The 17,392-nt window shown below is 35.4% G+C and overlaps 1 protein-coding gene across 1 annotated transcript in view; it reads left to right on the forward strand.

The window, feature by feature from the left end:
* The window catches only part of hmcn1 (hemicentin 1), a 77,311-nt gene that overhangs the window by 3,774 nt on the left and 56,145 nt on the right, over positions 1-17,392 (forward strand). The window contains exons 2-6 of the mRNA XM_055048531.1: positions 12,243-12,313; positions 13,877-14,035; positions 14,123-14,245; positions 15,428-15,599; positions 16,439-16,545. Of these exons, the coding sequence (XP_054904506.1) occupies positions 12,243-12,313; positions 13,877-14,035; positions 14,123-14,245; positions 15,428-15,599; positions 16,439-16,545 (632 nt within the window). The remainder of the gene's footprint in view (positions 1-12,242; positions 12,314-13,876; positions 14,036-14,122; positions 14,246-15,427; positions 15,600-16,438; positions 16,546-17,392) is intronic.

Below are 17,392 nucleotides of genomic sequence, written 5' to 3' on the forward strand. Positions count from 1 at the left end.
ATTGGCAGCTCCTGATTCTTATATGTGAGCAGAAAGAGTGCACTTATATTTTCTTTTTATTTCATTATTGCATTTGGAGCCATGGAAATATTCTTTTTTCTTGACTGGACAGAAGTTCTGTAAATTTGAAAACGAGCTGAAGAAAATCAGCTCAAATCAAGACGTTACATTTTTCTACATTAAATCAAGCAACACATAAATTGTTTGGATGCATTTTATGAAGATTCCTGGTTTGTTTCAGCTGTGTGCAGTTGAAAGCCTGCCTGTCTAACGTTTTCCTGCCAGTTGCGATTAGTAAGAGGGAGACGCCTGAGGAGTGATGAGAAGGGAAGGCAGAATAGTTTCTATCTTCTCTGGAAGATCAAAGCCTCTCATCTCAAAGCCTTCTTTGTTGGTTTTCCGCGTCTTTTCCTATGAGTCCCGTGTTTTTCTTTGTTTCCTTCTGTCTAGAGCTTTTCATTTTTTGTCTTAAACACTCTGTCCGTGTGAGATTACAAGGAGCCTGTATTTAGCTGGACAGAGTCAGTAATGATGCCATTAGGTAGGAATGCCAAAAGAGAGAGAGGAGGAGATTTTGAAGAAGAAAAAAAAGAATGATACGGTGGATGGAACAACAGTACTGGTTTTTGTAGTTTTGTATATGCTCTGGAATGCTCTTTTATGACATTATATTGTTATCCAAGGTGACATAAGTAAACACTGACTTTATTTGAATAACTCAAAAAACTGAAAACCGATGTAGGAACTGATGCACTCAGTTAAAGGTGTGTGCAATTTTGAGTCTGGAACTTTAAATGCTTTTGAAATTACACTGATAAATTGAATCCATTTAAAATAAGTGATGCGGTTAAGAGTTTTTTAAAAATACACCACGTGAATTTTGTTCCTTTCAGACTCCCCACATGTTTTCCTTTTGACTGAGCCTAAAGTTACGAGGTTCTATTAGTCCAAGCAGGTCCATCAGCTTTCTTCTGAAGCCACCATCTGGCCCATATCAACTGTTTTTGCTATTTTTCACCAAATTTGTTTCTCTTCTCATTGGGAAATTTAGATTGAAGGCATAAATCTTTACCAGTGGTACATAATTGTGAAGTGGAAGGAAAATGATTCAGTCTTTTCAAAGCTTTTTATAAATAATCTGAAAACCACAGTTCTGCATTGGTTCAGGAGGGACTGGTGTTGGATAGCAGCGTGAGGAAAGAACATTGTGTGGAAATGTTGAAATGACATCTGAAGATGTCGGCCAGGAAGTTAAGACTTGAGTACAATTGAGTCATGCAAATGGATTTTAATCATACAATTATAATAGTTACAAACCCAAGCAACAGATATCTGAGTTATAGAAAGATATCAGTCACTCAGAAAATTTGTGTACAAAGCTGAAAAAGTGACGGCCTCATTCTGTCAGCGGGAATGGCCCAGATTTCCATCAAAACAACTCTGAAAAGCTTGTGGAAAGATACTGAAAATGTTTAACTTTGCTAAACAAATATATGCAAACTTCTGGATTTGAAGAAAATAACAAAAACATTCTCCAATGACCTCAAACTGGAAATGTTTAGTGAGATTACATATTAGATCATGAAAAATATTTTTGTCTATATTGTTTTACTAATACCAACTGTTTCAGATACTGCATAATAAACTACTTTTGTAAGCATCAGTCAGAGCTTCTCTTAAACCCCAAATTTTGAGCTGTGTCTAGACGCAATTATTAAAGAAACATTTTCATAAAGTTTTTTTTAGCTCATTAATTTTATTGCTTTACATCACACTTTTATTGACTCATATGGAACTCATTCGCTTTACATCCTTTTAGGCCTGATTCCAATGCTAAGCATTCACATGATTTGGTATTGCATGACCTCATTCTGGCTGCAACTCCTCAGGCTGGTTTCTCTGTGCAAGGCCCCGTTCGCATGCTCGAATTGAAACATGTGGTCATTTTGAGCGGTTTGGCTGCTGATTTGCATCTTGGTGAAAACTATTGGACAAAGTGTAATAAATATCTATCCATCACATGTGCTTTTAGGGATGCACATTCCTGAAACAGGTGTGTATGTGTGGAGCAGCATGATGTGTCAAACTGCTGTCCAAGCAATGTTTATTATACTCAACAACCCTTTATATAGATATGTTAGCCTTTAAAATACTTCAAAATTTGACTTTTTAGCTCTCAAACTCCATCCAAATTTACCAAGATGTTGAAAATCAGAATTGATTGGCACATTTTATCAGCTGTGATGGCTTTCCAAGAGACGGTGTGTTTGAATTACAAATAATACCATTTTCTTGTGTTGCAGAGCACAAGAGATGATTTTTTTTGTCATTTCTACAGTAAAACAGACAGCTAAATTTTGTACTTAATGGTCCTTTTTGCTTTATTCCAAAGTTTTAAATCCAGCTCCAAAGTAATCAAAGTATATGTTATTAAAGAAACGCTAAACAGAAATATTGTGAAATGAACAGATGAAATCTGAAGTATTTATAAAAAATATATATATTTTATTAAGCAAGTAAAGTACATGAGAACAAAAGTAAATGAAAAAAGAAATACTATTACAAATTAAGGATGTTAATTTCAATTTAACTGTAGAATTTTAAATGAAATGCTAATAGAGATGCACAAATCAGTGAATATTATAGTTTAAATGTAAGTGCTAATAAAAAATCTCTACTATTTTTAATGACCAAAATTCAGTGTGTTGGTCTTGTTTACATAAGAAAATGTCATAAAATTATAATTGCATTTATTACAGTTTGATATTAAATATTGATGTTTTACTCAGACAGGCTGAAGACAATTGCATTCCACACTTTTCAGATTTAGATATTTTTTACATCAGTAAAAGATATCTAAATGGCTTTACAATATAAATATTTTAAATTCATATAAATATTAAATATTTTCAGACGTTATCTGAAAACAAGGAGTTATTTTCTGTCAACATCACGTCTCACTTTATATTGGCCTTTTACATAAAATCTCCATAAAATACAAACAATTTTGTGGTTCTAGCAAAACACAAAAACATCAAAGGGGTTGATTTGCTTTTATAAGGCACTGTAGATGGCTTCTCCCGGTTCTAATTTAGAAGATGTGAAAAGTTGACTTTATAAGGTGATAATGTATGAAAATTGTGGTAACTATGCGTTATTCCTCATCAACCTAGTAAAACGCATTATTCCTGCCTCTGTTAAGTTTGGCCTGTTTTATGAGACCTTTTTTTTGCTGAAGCATTACATCCTTGTAAAAGGTTAATGAGGCCATACCAGCAGGACCACACGTTAACAGCTGTAAATGAAAAATGTTTTATGCTTAAGCATCATTTTCTAGTTGCCACAATGGAAAACTGTTAGCAAATAACAACTACTGAGTTTTTAAACAGGCATCACAGCTGGTGTCTCATTCATCAAAACTGACATCCAATTGATTGATACAGCAGTTCCAAAGAGTTTCACTGGTCTGGTTCTTAAATTGTGTGTGCACCAGGCAACTGAATTACAAGCTGCAGGACCAAAGGTCATACTGTCAGTGCACTCTGGCCTGTACCACTATAAAACATCTGTCGAGGAAAATCTTGTACCTACACTAGATACGACAGCTTCAGCTCTATTGGAAAGACTTTCCACAGGATTTAGGAGTGTTCTTGTGTGGATTTTTGACCATTCATCCAAAAGCAGATCTGTGAGGTCAGACACTGATGATGGATAACATAGCCTGGCTAACAGTCTCCACTCCAATTCACCAGAAAGTTGTTTTATCAGGTTGAGTTCAGGTCTTAAGCACTGTCACTTGTGGCAGAGGCCTCCAGACCCTGTTTTTGAGATGTTTCTGTCCTGAAATGTTAAGATGCAACCTGACTTCAACGTACCAAAATAAAATTGTTGGAATTAACTCCTCCCCACGTCAGCAAATTCTGCAGTTGCAATGCAGTTAATCAATGAAGAATATTAGTTCTCAAATGCTGAAGCTGAAGACATGGACCGTGTCTGGTCCACTGGTGCTCAGTGATGTTCGAATTGAATTTTTCCAAAGTGTATCTGCAGAGTCAGCAAAAATTATTGTCCATTAGGTCCCAATATGCTGCAGCATTAAGATATCTTTTCACTTGAGCTTAAGAAACCAAGCCAAATTTCTGAAAATAAACCAAAAAAACCTTAAGCCTCCTTCAACTACCTTTTACAATTGGCAAAATGCATTTAGAAAGTACTTAGAAGTATTTTTATATTAGATGAAAAAGTCCATAAATACATTTTGCCTTGCACTAGAATCTTTCAGTGTCTACCTTCTGTTCTTCCACAAGAACATGCCTTAATCTTGGTGTATTGAAGTGCCAATCCACATAGATGATGACATCTTTAGAGTACAAAGTTGTCTTTCATTATACATAAAATTGCTTTGTTGCTTTGAGCAAAAGAGAATGACTGTAGTAAACTACTGTACCTTAAACCACATATGTGTAGCTCGGATCCAGGGTGTAATGCATTCTTTCTGATCTTTTGAATGTAACTTTTTTGCTGTGTGTAGATATACAGCACAAATCTAAACACTGCTCTTTGAAGTTGTAATTGAAACCTGCACATCTTACCAAATGCTGCTCTTTTATTTTGAGCTTTAAGTTGTTTACTCACTGTATTCTTCACTTGTGGCTTCTGTTTAGACAGAGCGTAAAATCACACTTAACTACAAAGATGCAGAAATCTTATTAAACTCTTTGATGCACTTCTTTGGTGAAAGTCCGTAATTTCCCACAAGCTTACCCAAAATTCAAAGTAACTACAGAGAGCAAGTGCCAGTGAGAGTCAATAATAGCCAGAAAAACTCATAAATATATACATATATATATATATATATAAATGTGCAAAAGATAGTTCTACAGATTATTGAGTCAATAAAATGCAAATGTTTGTAACATTATAAAAAGTGAATTGTTAAAGTCAGCACCACTTATTTATTCTCTTAAAGCACCGTAGGAGGTCTCCGTGATGTCATCTGTCCTTGCAACAGACTCTCAAACAGATCTCACATGTGGGAAGTATTAGATGCTCTTGTGTGGTTTGTGTGTGAGTTGCATCTTGCTTTACTTGTTGTGGAGAGCTGATCTTCATCAATTGAATCCATCATGCCATTGTGGTTGTTGACCTTTTGACCCGCAACACATCCAACGTTCTGAAAGAGGAAAGGGAGGCCAAACCAGCAGAGATTAAATGCATCTAATTCTTTGTGATTAGAAGTTTCCGTCACAATTTCTGCTTGTGCTGGTTTGAAAGAAAGCATCTTGACAGCTCTGTACGTTTGGTGATACCGTAGTTTCTGGATGATGGTTAGCAAAGTTATGCAGCATAAGAATTTGCAGGTTTGAGGTAAATGGCAAATAAAAGAAAATAAGAAGAAAGAGAAGAAACTGAAGCACATTTCAGAAAAGCTGAACAATACAAAATAATATGCCTTATGATTAAAGTGACCTAGAAATTAAAGTTTACAGCGCATAAATGAAAAAGAACAGCTTTCAGGAAGCTGATTAAGCTCCAAATGTAGTTATTGCTTCATAGTAACAGGAATATGGTTGAGTCACCATAAACAGCAGAGATAATTAGACTTAATTCAAACTAAATAAGGATTATTATCCCAACAGACTAACCACTTCCTATCCACAGAATTATACCATTTTAAAAGGCACATGCTTTTTTAATAAAGCTGGCATTTGTTTTTACAGCATCGCAATTTCCTGCGTGGGAAAGTGAAAAAGGCAGATTTAGACATTGGCGATCCAGTAAATCTGTCTTTATTAAGCAAATTTTTTCTTTGTTTAATATAGACAGTTTAAAAAATCATAGATAAGATATATCTATTTAGTAAAAATATTGACATTACAGGCAGTCTTCATTCATAATTCCTAGATTGTTCTTATGTTTTAATATAATGTAACTTTTAATTTTCATAGCCTTTTATTGTTAGATGTTGGTGTGTCCTGCAAGAGAAATAAATACTATTTGTATATGAAAGTGATTTCAACATTAGATCTCTGTATTTGTTATTTTTCTACAATTGAGTAACTTTGCTTCTGGTCCTACTTTCTCTGTGATGCATCATATTTCTCAGCAGATGTTGGATTCTGTGTAAAGTGTTTATTGCTTTACATTTTGCCTGCTGACAAACTCGTGGCTTCACGTGCTGTTTCACATGTGTTTTCTCTGTGGGGTGTGCTAAATTATTACACTCCAGAGCTGTCAAGATGATAGACAATCTCTTTCTGGCAAAATTTACCCTGCGTCAGCAGACTGGCAAAAGGCTTGTTTCATTAAAGCCTCTTTTGCATGCAAGTCCTATAGCAGTTTGGACAGCTAAGATTTATTATTGTACTTTATCTTACATTTGCCGAATTAATTTCAAATTGAATGTCATTAGAAATCCCAAACCATGTTCCAAGAGCCAATTGGTAAAAATTGAGGTATGCTGTTGGATTTGTAAAACAGAGAATATACTTGTAAAACCTTTTTGATTTGTTTTTATGCTTAAACCAGTAGACAACTGTTTTAGTAGCTACAAGCTCCTAGTGACATCATCTTAGGAAAGTTTTTGGAATTTAAATAATTTTCTTAAAATTTTACCAAAGTAAGTTATTCTTATGTTATTCACGAAGGACTTCAGGCCTTAAGAGAGCCCCTAAAGCGACAAGATCTTAAGTGTATTGATCGGAGCTTTTAGTGAGCAAAAGAAAAAGCTAATTAATTTAGCTGTCCCAACATTACTGATAGATTTTGCATTCTGTACTTTCCCATTTTATGTTGGTTGTTGTTTCAGCACATCAAACTTTACACAAGCAGCCAAACATAGTGATTTGCTGATATCTGAGTGTCCACATTAAATATCAAATAGACGTAGTAAAATGACACAGCAATGATGAGGATGTAATTGGTTAATTTCTACCAACTGAATACTGAAGGGGAATTTGTTTTTTGTGACAATGGCTGCCAACAATTTCTAATCGAGCGCCTTCATTGACGAACAGAATTGAAGCTTCAAAAACAGCTTTAAGATTTATTATTGTACTTTATCTTAGATATGCTTATCTCCCTGGGGTTTGCTGAAGTCTGACCCGTCTCAAAGGTAGCACCCTGAATAAGCATTATGAATCTTTGCAGAAAACACTTTTGTACTTCCATTTTAACCCTCTCAGGCTCAAATTACTTGAAAAGACTGTTTAAGTTGTTGCAAATCTGCCTGGAGAGGGTTAAGCCCCTTAATTATTCTAAAGATAACTGGACCTGTCTTCCTCCACACTGAATGACGACATCAACACAATCTGTGAGGGCTTAGATGTGGTGTGTTCACTGATCAAAGAAAGGCTCAGAATATTCATTTCTCAACAAAATGATCACAGGTCAAACTCCGCCAAGTGTTAGAATCATCTGATTCTGGTCACCAGATGTTTTTTCAGCATCTCCATTATTAACTAGAACCTAGTAAAACCTTTTTTGATCTAACGGTAAAACAGTATGCGATGTTCTGATGATTTGCTTTTCTTGCAGCTGATGTTGTGCCTGCTGCACAGTAAATGTTCGACTAATTGAAATCACTTCAAGCCTGAATGTAGGATGAGGTGAAACTCAGTTTGCCGCTGGAAAGTTGCCTGAACTCATTAGCTGTTCTTTTTGTGTTTAGGCGTGCATGTGTTTTGTAGATGAATGCTTTACATGCAGAGATTACAAATAAATACTTCCAAATGCTTTTGTGATAGTTGAGGCTGATTTCGACTGTTTATCACGTTTCTCTTGTGTCAACAACTAGCTCCACAACCAGATTACAAAAACAGGAAGTAATGGAGGAATTGATTTTGTTTAGTTTGTGGTAATCACTTTCTTTCTTTTGTTGTTGTTTTTTTTTTAAAGACATTCTTTCATGTTTGATTTATTTGCCTGACCATCATAACTTGGTGAGGACATTTATCCTTTTATTTAGGAGACCACATTTGGACACTTAGCTTACCAAATTACAATGTGTTTGGTGTTGATTTAATCTTATAGACATATCATTTATACAACCTGCTGTGCCTTGCAGAAGAAATTAAATCCCTTGATATAAATTGACATGAGATTGTAGAATGACAGTACTCATGATTGCGTGTTGGAGTAGATGTGGCTTTGAATGCTGTTCAATGGGAAGGATGTTTGCTCTTCCATTCTCCCAGACAGACATTTAAACAGGAGCTGCAAAAGAAAATTATTTGGATTAGGAAAGTTTCCAACAACTGATTGTGTCATCCAGGAAATTATACTTGGCAATATAATCTTTGATGCTTGTATATTGAGCAGTTAGCATATTAAAAGCTCAATAGTTATGAATTATAGTCTCATGATTCTATGACAATCATGAGACGATAATACAACGACCAGAAACCTTCTTCAGGCTGAGGCCTGTTCAGATTTTTTGCAAGACAACCTCTGCAGAGCATCACCATGTAGAACCACTGTTTGAAGATACTAGAATGACATTTAATTTTCCTTTTGGGTAAATAAAGTATTTTTGAATTAAAACCACATGGAATATTTTTACATTTACAATTAAAAGTTTAAATGTATTGTATTCAGATAGTATTTAATAGAAGGTGGTAGAAATAAAGTGAAAGTAAAAACTACTTTTTAAATGTTCTTTGCAAATAAGAAGGGTATATATTTGAATTTAACTTATTTTTAAATGAAATACAGGGCAACCAACTTTCTTCATAAGGCAAGGAAAATAATCAGAAAAGACGCCATGTATAAAAAAATTATTGAAAAAATATATCAAGAAGTCTGCATAAATTTGCCAATAGCCATCTAGGGCAGTGAATATAAACTTTTTGTACTTGTTTACCTTTTCATAGCAGGAAGATTTAACTCAAAATTCACATTTATTACCAATGTGAAGGCACCAGTAACAACCAACACTCTGGCTAACCAGACATTTCTCTTTAAAAGCTGGAGGGGCACAAAAAGAAGCACCCAGGCACTTTCTGAATAAAACGTCTCTTAGTCTGATTGACAGAGCTGTAGAAGTTATTGAACGTACTTATTTTGCCTGTTGTTAAAAGATGCATCCAGGGGGTCAACATGTGATCACCTCTGAAATGTGTTGAAGAACTTGCTCTGGTTTGAAAAGACCAAAATCTAACTTTTTGACCTGCATTTTGCAAACTCCAGTAACTTTTCTTTTTTTCTATGTCTGAGGTATCCCCTTACTACTGAGCATTTGACGAATGCTGGATGAACTTCACATTTGCAAATATGTGTAGTTGTTTGGTGTGGTGTTATTTGGAAAGCTCATAATGATCCCTATAACCAAAGAATGTAGACAAACACACTATAAAAATCAAACTTCAATTGTCTTCATATGTCAGAGTCAGGATTTATTACCTAGGGAGAGTTTTAAACAGATTTATTTCAGCTCATGCTGTTTCGAGGTCATGGGTTTTTACCAGGTTTTCCACACTGGCGGTGCTGAAAAGAGTGGCTGTGGTTTAAGGCATCAAGCCAAAACAGTCTAAAGAATCATTACGACAGCCATGGGAACCTCTCCCTAAAGGAAGAGGTGTCAATTTTTCCATCTCTGAAAAGTTTAACTTCAAATCCAAGTTCTGTTCCTAGCAGCCAGGTTAATTTCCCTATTGGTTTTTAAAAATGTCTTTGATCAACGAAAAGCTCCTCAAGGCTTCACAGCAGTGTCAGTAGTTGAATTATTGGCAGCAAATACAATCCTCTCCTTTTTCTTTATTACACAATATGAGTGCTTTTTAAGAATAAATAATACATGTTATAAAACTGGAGTGCCAACAGACTCCTTGCTGTTTCTGTTGCCTATAAATTAATCTCAAAAGTTCTACTTTGAAAAGATGATTACAGGATAGGGAAAATGGCAAAACATCTTAGCAGTATGTCAACCAACATCTTGCAGGCTGTTGTAAAACTGCATCCTTCCTCAGCAGTCAGGGATTCTCTGTAATTGCCCCATTTTCAACAAGGAAACCCTTGTTTTCCAGTTTTTCAATCTGCTTGCATGTGCAAAACCGCTCTGTGTGCGTCTGCTGTTTTTTGCAAACAATCATCAGTCTCGTTCTTTAGCGCAGCTGCAGCTGCTGCAGTCACCTAGTTTGACTCGGGAGAGATCTTAACTGCCCATCAGCCAATAAAACCTCTGAGAAACAAAAGCGACTATAAACAGTAGCATATGTAAAATAGAGATGTTGTTACTGTGAGGCGGTACTGTAGTTTTATACGGCAGAGGAAGACCACCATCAGAACTGCACAGTCATTTACGTTTTAGCTGTGTTGCCTCATAGCAAACCGGTCCTGAGTTTAAACCTGAGCTGAGCTCTGTCACTGAGGTGTTTTGCACACTTTCCCACTGCATCAGTTGAGTCACACTGAGTACTCCCACACTCCAGTTTTAGGTTTAAAAGGCTACTCCAAAGTAGGTGTTGAGTTTACGAGTGTGCTTGCATTAGTTCCTGTACAAGTGAGGATTATCTAGAGGAAAGTTCTTCTTTTCCAGTCCTTGAGAACTGCTGTCCTGCAGCTTTTAGATACATCTGTGCAGTGTAGTAATACTCAAGAACTGGAATTGAAAACCACTGGTGTAGACATTAATGATTAAATGATTACTGGTACTTAGAGTGGCACAGTTCATTGAAACACAATCGTAATCACAATCATCACAATATTGATTGTGATGATTTGGTCATTACTACCAAATTTCTTGGAGGTGATGTTTGTCTGAATTTTATACTTCAAGTGTCATCAATTTCCTTGGATTTCTTCGCACTACGAAAATAGAAAATATTACCAAATAATTTTGGTCTAGTGCAAATATTTCAGTACACATTACACAGACAGAACTGACTTAGAAGTAGCTTTTCAGGAAGATACTGAAGCTTGTGTTAAATCCACAATTCACACAATTCCTTCATATTGATGAAAAATAATTTGTTCCACTGGCACATTATTTCACTTATAATAAAACATTTTCCCATTAATTATTGACTTGTAACAAGCTCCTAAGTCTTGCTGAAAAGGTATTTGTATGTTAGTTTTGTCTGCAGTGAATTTCTCATAGACCAATTAATGTGTTTGTTTCTTACAATTGCCGGGAACTGCGTGTCGGTAGAACAGACATCCTTTGTTTACAAGAACCAGGATTTGGGAAGTTTGAACTGTATTCATGACTGTGGAGCTGGTGAATCTACTGTGGGTCTTTCTATGCTTGCAATGTGTTTCTCTGTTTTTTATGACCCAGAGGGAGTTGCCTGATTTCTTATTATCTATTACTCTTGTGCCAGTAATTAAGGACAAAACTAGTAACGTTGGTATCCTTAATAACTACAGACCATTAGCTTTTGCTAGTGTGATATCTAAAGTATTGGAAAAAAATCTTGCTTGGTTGACTCAATCAGTTAATCAATTTGGTTTAAAAGTCAAGTTTGGAACTGATTTCTGTGTTATGTAGGACTAAAGCAGACAAACAACTTTGTTTCCCTGAGTTTTTTTTTTTTTTTTTTTTTCAGGACAAAAGCTAAGTGTTTGTTCCAAAACTAAATATCTGTGACAGAGCTGGTCACTACATCACAGACCAGCTCTGTGATGATGATGACATTTATATGCCGTGTTGTTGTGTATCATCTCTTTGTGGACCACGAGTCTGTTGAATGAAGCCATCAATTAATTCAAGCATGCTAAGACTCTACCTAAAATACTTGGTTAGAGTTTGTGTTACTGAAAATATTTAAATTTAAATCTTCATCACTCAATAAAAAACCAAACACACCACAGTTTTACTGAAGTACATACATACAGTGAGCTACATAAAATAGGTGTACTTTAGAGTATCACAAAATATTTTTGTCTTTTGAAATAATATCAGTACACAATGGAGCTGCAGTAGTGTTTTTTACAGTAACCTGTCACTGTATAGTTACTAGATTTTTTTTAATGTAAAAAAGTCTTCAAGCATTCTGCATATTTTTTATATTAGCATTATTACTTTCTTTATAGTTCCCTCTACCTTTTTCTTGCTTAATAAAATCTCTTTCATCCCATAAAGATTTCCCTTTCAGCAGTTCAAACTTTAACATTTTAATATGGACATTCACGAGCACTTGGCAAAACCAATAGTTGGCTTGGGTACAATGCAGAACAATAAAAATACTCCAACACATCTTGAGGCTATGGTTCCATTAATCCCATGTATTTGTGTTTTCTTGCAGAGATTGGACCTGTAACAATCACAACAGACCCGAAGAAGTTCCAGCATGAACTTAGAGAGCTGTACGTTCAGGTGGGTTCAGACACTTGCGTCTTTCGAAGAAACAGCAGCTGTAGCCAGCCTGGATGTCCAGAAGGTTGCAGTCATCATACCAGACGTCTAGATTGGAAGATCTGTGAGCTGTTGCAGAACTTAGTTATTTTGCACTGGAAGCCAAAAACAAGGCTTGAAAGAAAGTGTAAGCCTGACAAGTCGGTAATTGCATACCAGAGTATTGTTAAGCTTGGCATTAAAAAGAAACTTTATAGCGTTCCAGCTGGAAGACAAATAAATGCCTCAACAACATCATTCAACAGCTGGACATATATGAGTCAATGCCTAAATGTGTTTGTTTGACAAGTATTCTGGATAAATTAAGGAAAGAATAAAAACTTCAAATTAAATATGTTAAACAAAGGCAGATAAATCCTGAATAGCCTTTGATGAAAGACTTTGGTGAAGAATTTGCATATTTAGCATGACTTGTGTTCAAACTTATGTCTGAATAGATCGAGTGCAGCATGAAAACAATCCCTTTATCTGTCACAGCTTTATTCTTCAGTCTGTAATTCTTACCCTCCCCTCTTAACGTTCACACTCCTTCCTTTTGCTTGAGAATGTTAGAAAAGGGTTTTTGTTTCAGACAAAAGGCAGAACTATATGTAAAAAATAACAATGCGGTCTTGCTTTAAGGCTTTATGTTGAGAACATGGTGAGGTACACTGAAAAGAGAAAGTTGTCAAATGGAAGAAAGTTCACTTGTCTTAGGCTGAAGATGTATCATATTTTGGCTCTTTGCAACATTTGCATTTCTGTTTGTATTGGTTCTGATGCCCTTGCACCATCTGACATAAGAAATAACAGAAGACACCTTACTTTGGTAGGTAGTATTTCTTTTAGTTTCCTAAAACAGGCTGAGGAAATGGTAAGACATTTATTTGTCTCTCATGGGAGAAATTTGTCTTGGAAAGGATACACAAACAGAACAGAACAATCATTTGTTAAATACATTCAAACCAAACAGTAAACATTAAGCAGACATACATCAAGCTTTGTGCAAGTAAGAAGTACAATGATGCACAATACTGATGTACAAGAGAAGAACTTACCGACTTCAAATGGGCAATAAATCCCCACAAGCATACAATACATGTTCACATACATTTTTAGCCTCTTACTTCTCTGCTCAGACTCAGCTAATCATCCAGATGGAGAGACAAACTATGGTATCCCTGGCAAAGATCCCTAGGACAGATGTGTAAATCAACAGTCTTGGACAGATCAGACGTGTTTGTAAGGCAGTCGCATTTACACAGAGGAACCGTAAACCTCCTCCCTGAGCAAATGAGAACAGAATGATACAAATGCGATGCATAAGACAGAGCACACTCTTGAGATGTTCATTTATAAACGTAACTGAAAATGTTGTTTTTCTTCTCTTCACAACTATGCAATAAGTGTTGGCCTGTCACATAAAAGTTAACATTTGTAGTTGTGATTCAACAAATTAAGAACAAGATCAAGGAGTATGAAAACTCTTACGAGTCACTGCACATGAACATTGCTGACAGATCAATCTATTTTTTTCTTCTACAGGGAGGTGGTGACTGCCCAGAGATGAGCATCGGTGCTATAAAGATCGCTTTGGAGATCTCTTTGCCAGGATCATTTATTTATGTTTTCACGGATGCCCGTTCTAAAGATTACAAACTGACTCATGAAGTCCTGCAGCTCATTCAACAGAAACAGTCACAGGTTTGGAGATAATTTAAGGAAACAGAAATTTCTTTAAGTTCAGAATCAAAGAAACTTTATTTTAATCGTTCTACGTTTTTTTTCAAGGTGGTGTTTGTGCTGACGGGTGACTGTGATGATAGGAATCATGTTGGTTACAAGGTGTATGAGGAGATTGCCTCTACAAGTTCTGGGCAAGTTTTCCACCTAGACAAGAAACAGGTCAATGAGGTAAAAGAATAATTATTGTTTGGCCCTGCACTATTATCAACCTTAAGTGAGTGAAGCATTTGATTTTAGACCTGATTTAGCCACAGAAAAGTGTTTTTTTCACGTAAGTTTTGGAAATCAAATGACTTCAGACGGTTTTTACAACCCATGTCCCGGAGGGGGCTCTAGATCTAATGTGCAGGGAAAAATTTACTTATTGATGCATACCATTGCTCTTTTCAGCCTCTCCAAAATGTAAATCAACAGTCTTGGATTGTGAAAAGAACCAGTGCATGAAATTCAAATGTTCGGCAGTTTTATTACTTTTGGAGAGGAGTTTGAACAAAGGAAGTAACCCGTTTAGATCCACGGAGAACATTCAGACAATTTACTCTCAATAGTAAAAAAAAAAAAACTTTCTTTATGGATCTTTATTTGTAAAGTGCCTAGAAATCAGTTTTGATCTTAATTTGAAGTACGTATACAATATGGGAACTAATTATTATTTCAGAAATTTCTTATGTTTATTCCTGAATTCATGTACGACAAATTGTGTGGATCTGGAAACATTTGTTCTTTATTTGCCAAAGTTACATGGGGTTAACTAAACATTTCACCTGCCTGAAATACTCTGTTCCCCCTGCAAAACATGGGAACTAATTCATTTGCCAGAATCATGAATGTTACATGCTGTATTATAGCATATATGCAATATGGTATAGGTTTTATGCCATATTGCGTATTCCTAGAGGGAATTCATTTCAAATCTGGGGATCCCAATATGCATCACTTACACTGATCTTTAAATTGAACCGTGAAAGGACAAACCTTCACCACATATTATGCTGGTATTTTAAAAAATGTGTTACCATTTTTCATACATATCTTTACTTAAAGTGTCAGTAAATGTGGAAGGCCAGATGCTTTTATACATCACATGGTTAGAATAGCCATGTGATGTGGGGAAAATATGGGCCTGGCATGCATGGAATGCGAAAATCTTTCTGATAAAGAGTTTTATGTTTCCAAGAAAAAGCTGATGTATCATAGCTGACATGTTACTTAATCTTAAAAAGATTTTCTTTTAAATTTAAGTTGTGCTTCATAGTGTTATGTCAGTAATTAAACCTTTTTACATCTTCTAGTAAGCAAAAGTTGTCAGCCTTTCATCAACACTTCTAACATTTTTCCTTTGCATAACAGGTTCTGAAATGGGTGGAGGAGGCTGTGCAGTCCTCAAAGGTCAACCTGCTTTCCACTGATCATTTCAGTCAGGTCAGCAACACCTGGCAAATGCCCTTTGATCCCAGCCTAAAAGAAGTTACGGTGGCTCTCAGCGGCCCAGCACCTGATATTGAAATAAAAACTCCCCAGGGTAAGATTTCCTCTCTGCTGACATGGTGGCTGAATTCTGCTTATGTTTTGATGAGCACTGTTAAAGATTAGATCTATAACACTCTTCTATTAGCCTTAGGAAAATAAATTATTTTAAAATTAAGTTGAAATACACTAGAAGCCAGTAATTTAGCAAAATTCACCCTCATGCCTATGTTAGGCCAAAAAATAAATATATATTAAATTCAGCTCAAGAATACTTTATTGATCCCAAAGAGAAATTTAATACTGTCTTGAAGGATTTCAAGCTTACATAGAAATAGTTCAGTTGAGCAGATAATTTTGCCAGTACAAGAGATAGATAAGGTAGCTAAGAGTCTAGCTTAAGTTTGACAAAAGGAATAATCAAATCAAGGCTTAAATTTTTATAAATTTTTTTCTAGCAGAGAGAAACCACATTATCTGTACTCAAGAAATCTTCGCACGTTTTCTTTAAAAATTACATCAAGACACTTTTGCTTTTATGGAAAATTTCACTTAACCGTTGGAAGAGATGACATTAGATTGCTAAAAGAAATAATTTGCAACGACTAAGGAATTAATCACTAAAACTGAAGCTCTACGCAGCAAGAGTTTGAGTAAATCCCTGGAATTTACACATCTGGGATACATATACTCTACACATGTTTCTTTACTTACAGTGTCTTGACTAATGTTTACAACACATCATGGAATTAAAAATGTTCTTCTTTAATGTCACATTTTAATGTTAACTTACAATCATGTAAGTTAACATGTGGTTTAAAGTTGTAAAAATTTGTGCCATAAAAGTTGCTGAATAGGTAAATAATTGCATCTGTATATTTGTTTGATTTTCAGGAAAACTCTTGGGGAAGACTGACGGCCTGACTGAGCTTTTGCACATTCCCAACTCGGCCAAAGTAGTCAACATCAAGGACCCGCAGCCAGGAATGTGGTCTGTCAAGGTAAACGCTTCATTCCTCACCTGAGGAGTTACTAAAATAATTCTTGGCTTCTAGCAGTTTTTAGACCAAGGAAAACCATTTAAAATAATTTAATCTGCCTTCAAATTGATTAGATGTTTAACTTTGTAGAGAAGACGAGCTGCTCTTTCAAAGATGTTCCTTAGAAAGTTTAGAAAGAGAAGTAGAAAGAAAAAAGCTCTATGTGTAATGAATTAATGTTCATGTTCTCTCCCTATTTCAGGGCAATTAAATCATGATCTAAAAGTACATTGTTAAATATTCCGCATAAATTATAATTTCCAAACAGACCTTCATTCTCCTACACTACTGGTCTCTTTCTGACCAAAATACAGACAACCAGTTGTTTGTTCAGATCTAGTGCAGTTTTCTGTTTTGGTAAAAGTGGTTGGACAATAATCAACAAGTCCTGTGTTCGAGACACAGTGACTCATGGAGTCTTTTTTAATGCGTCCTGCTGCTAGCTAAAACAGCTTTGCATTTAGACCTTCAGTTAATGTCTAAGTTGGTTGTAGAAGGGAAAAATACAGTTTACTCTTCAACCAGATAAACACAATTTCCTTGAGATGCAACAAAGATTTTTTTTAAATCTAAAAATGTTTACTGGATTAACTTTTAAATACTTATACTATCAAAGCATTTGTTTTTGTTTTTTTTTGAGGGATTTGCTGACAGTAAAGTGTTTTTTCTGTAAAAAAAAATAAAATAAAAAAAGGTACAACATAACCTGAGTATATCCATAAAGTCTAAGTTGAATTCAATTCTGAGAAAATGGGAAGTGAGCCGTTTTAATGAGAGACGACCCTTGCTTTCTTTGCTAAAACGATTA

Source organism: Poeciliopsis prolifica, unplaced genomic scaffold, assembly GCF_027474105.1.
Source record: "Poeciliopsis prolifica strain line A6 unplaced genomic scaffold, Auburn_PproV2 SCAFFOLD002, whole genome shotgun sequence".
Classification (NCBI taxonomy): Eukaryota; Metazoa; Chordata; class Actinopteri; order Cyprinodontiformes; family Poeciliidae; genus Poeciliopsis; species Poeciliopsis prolifica.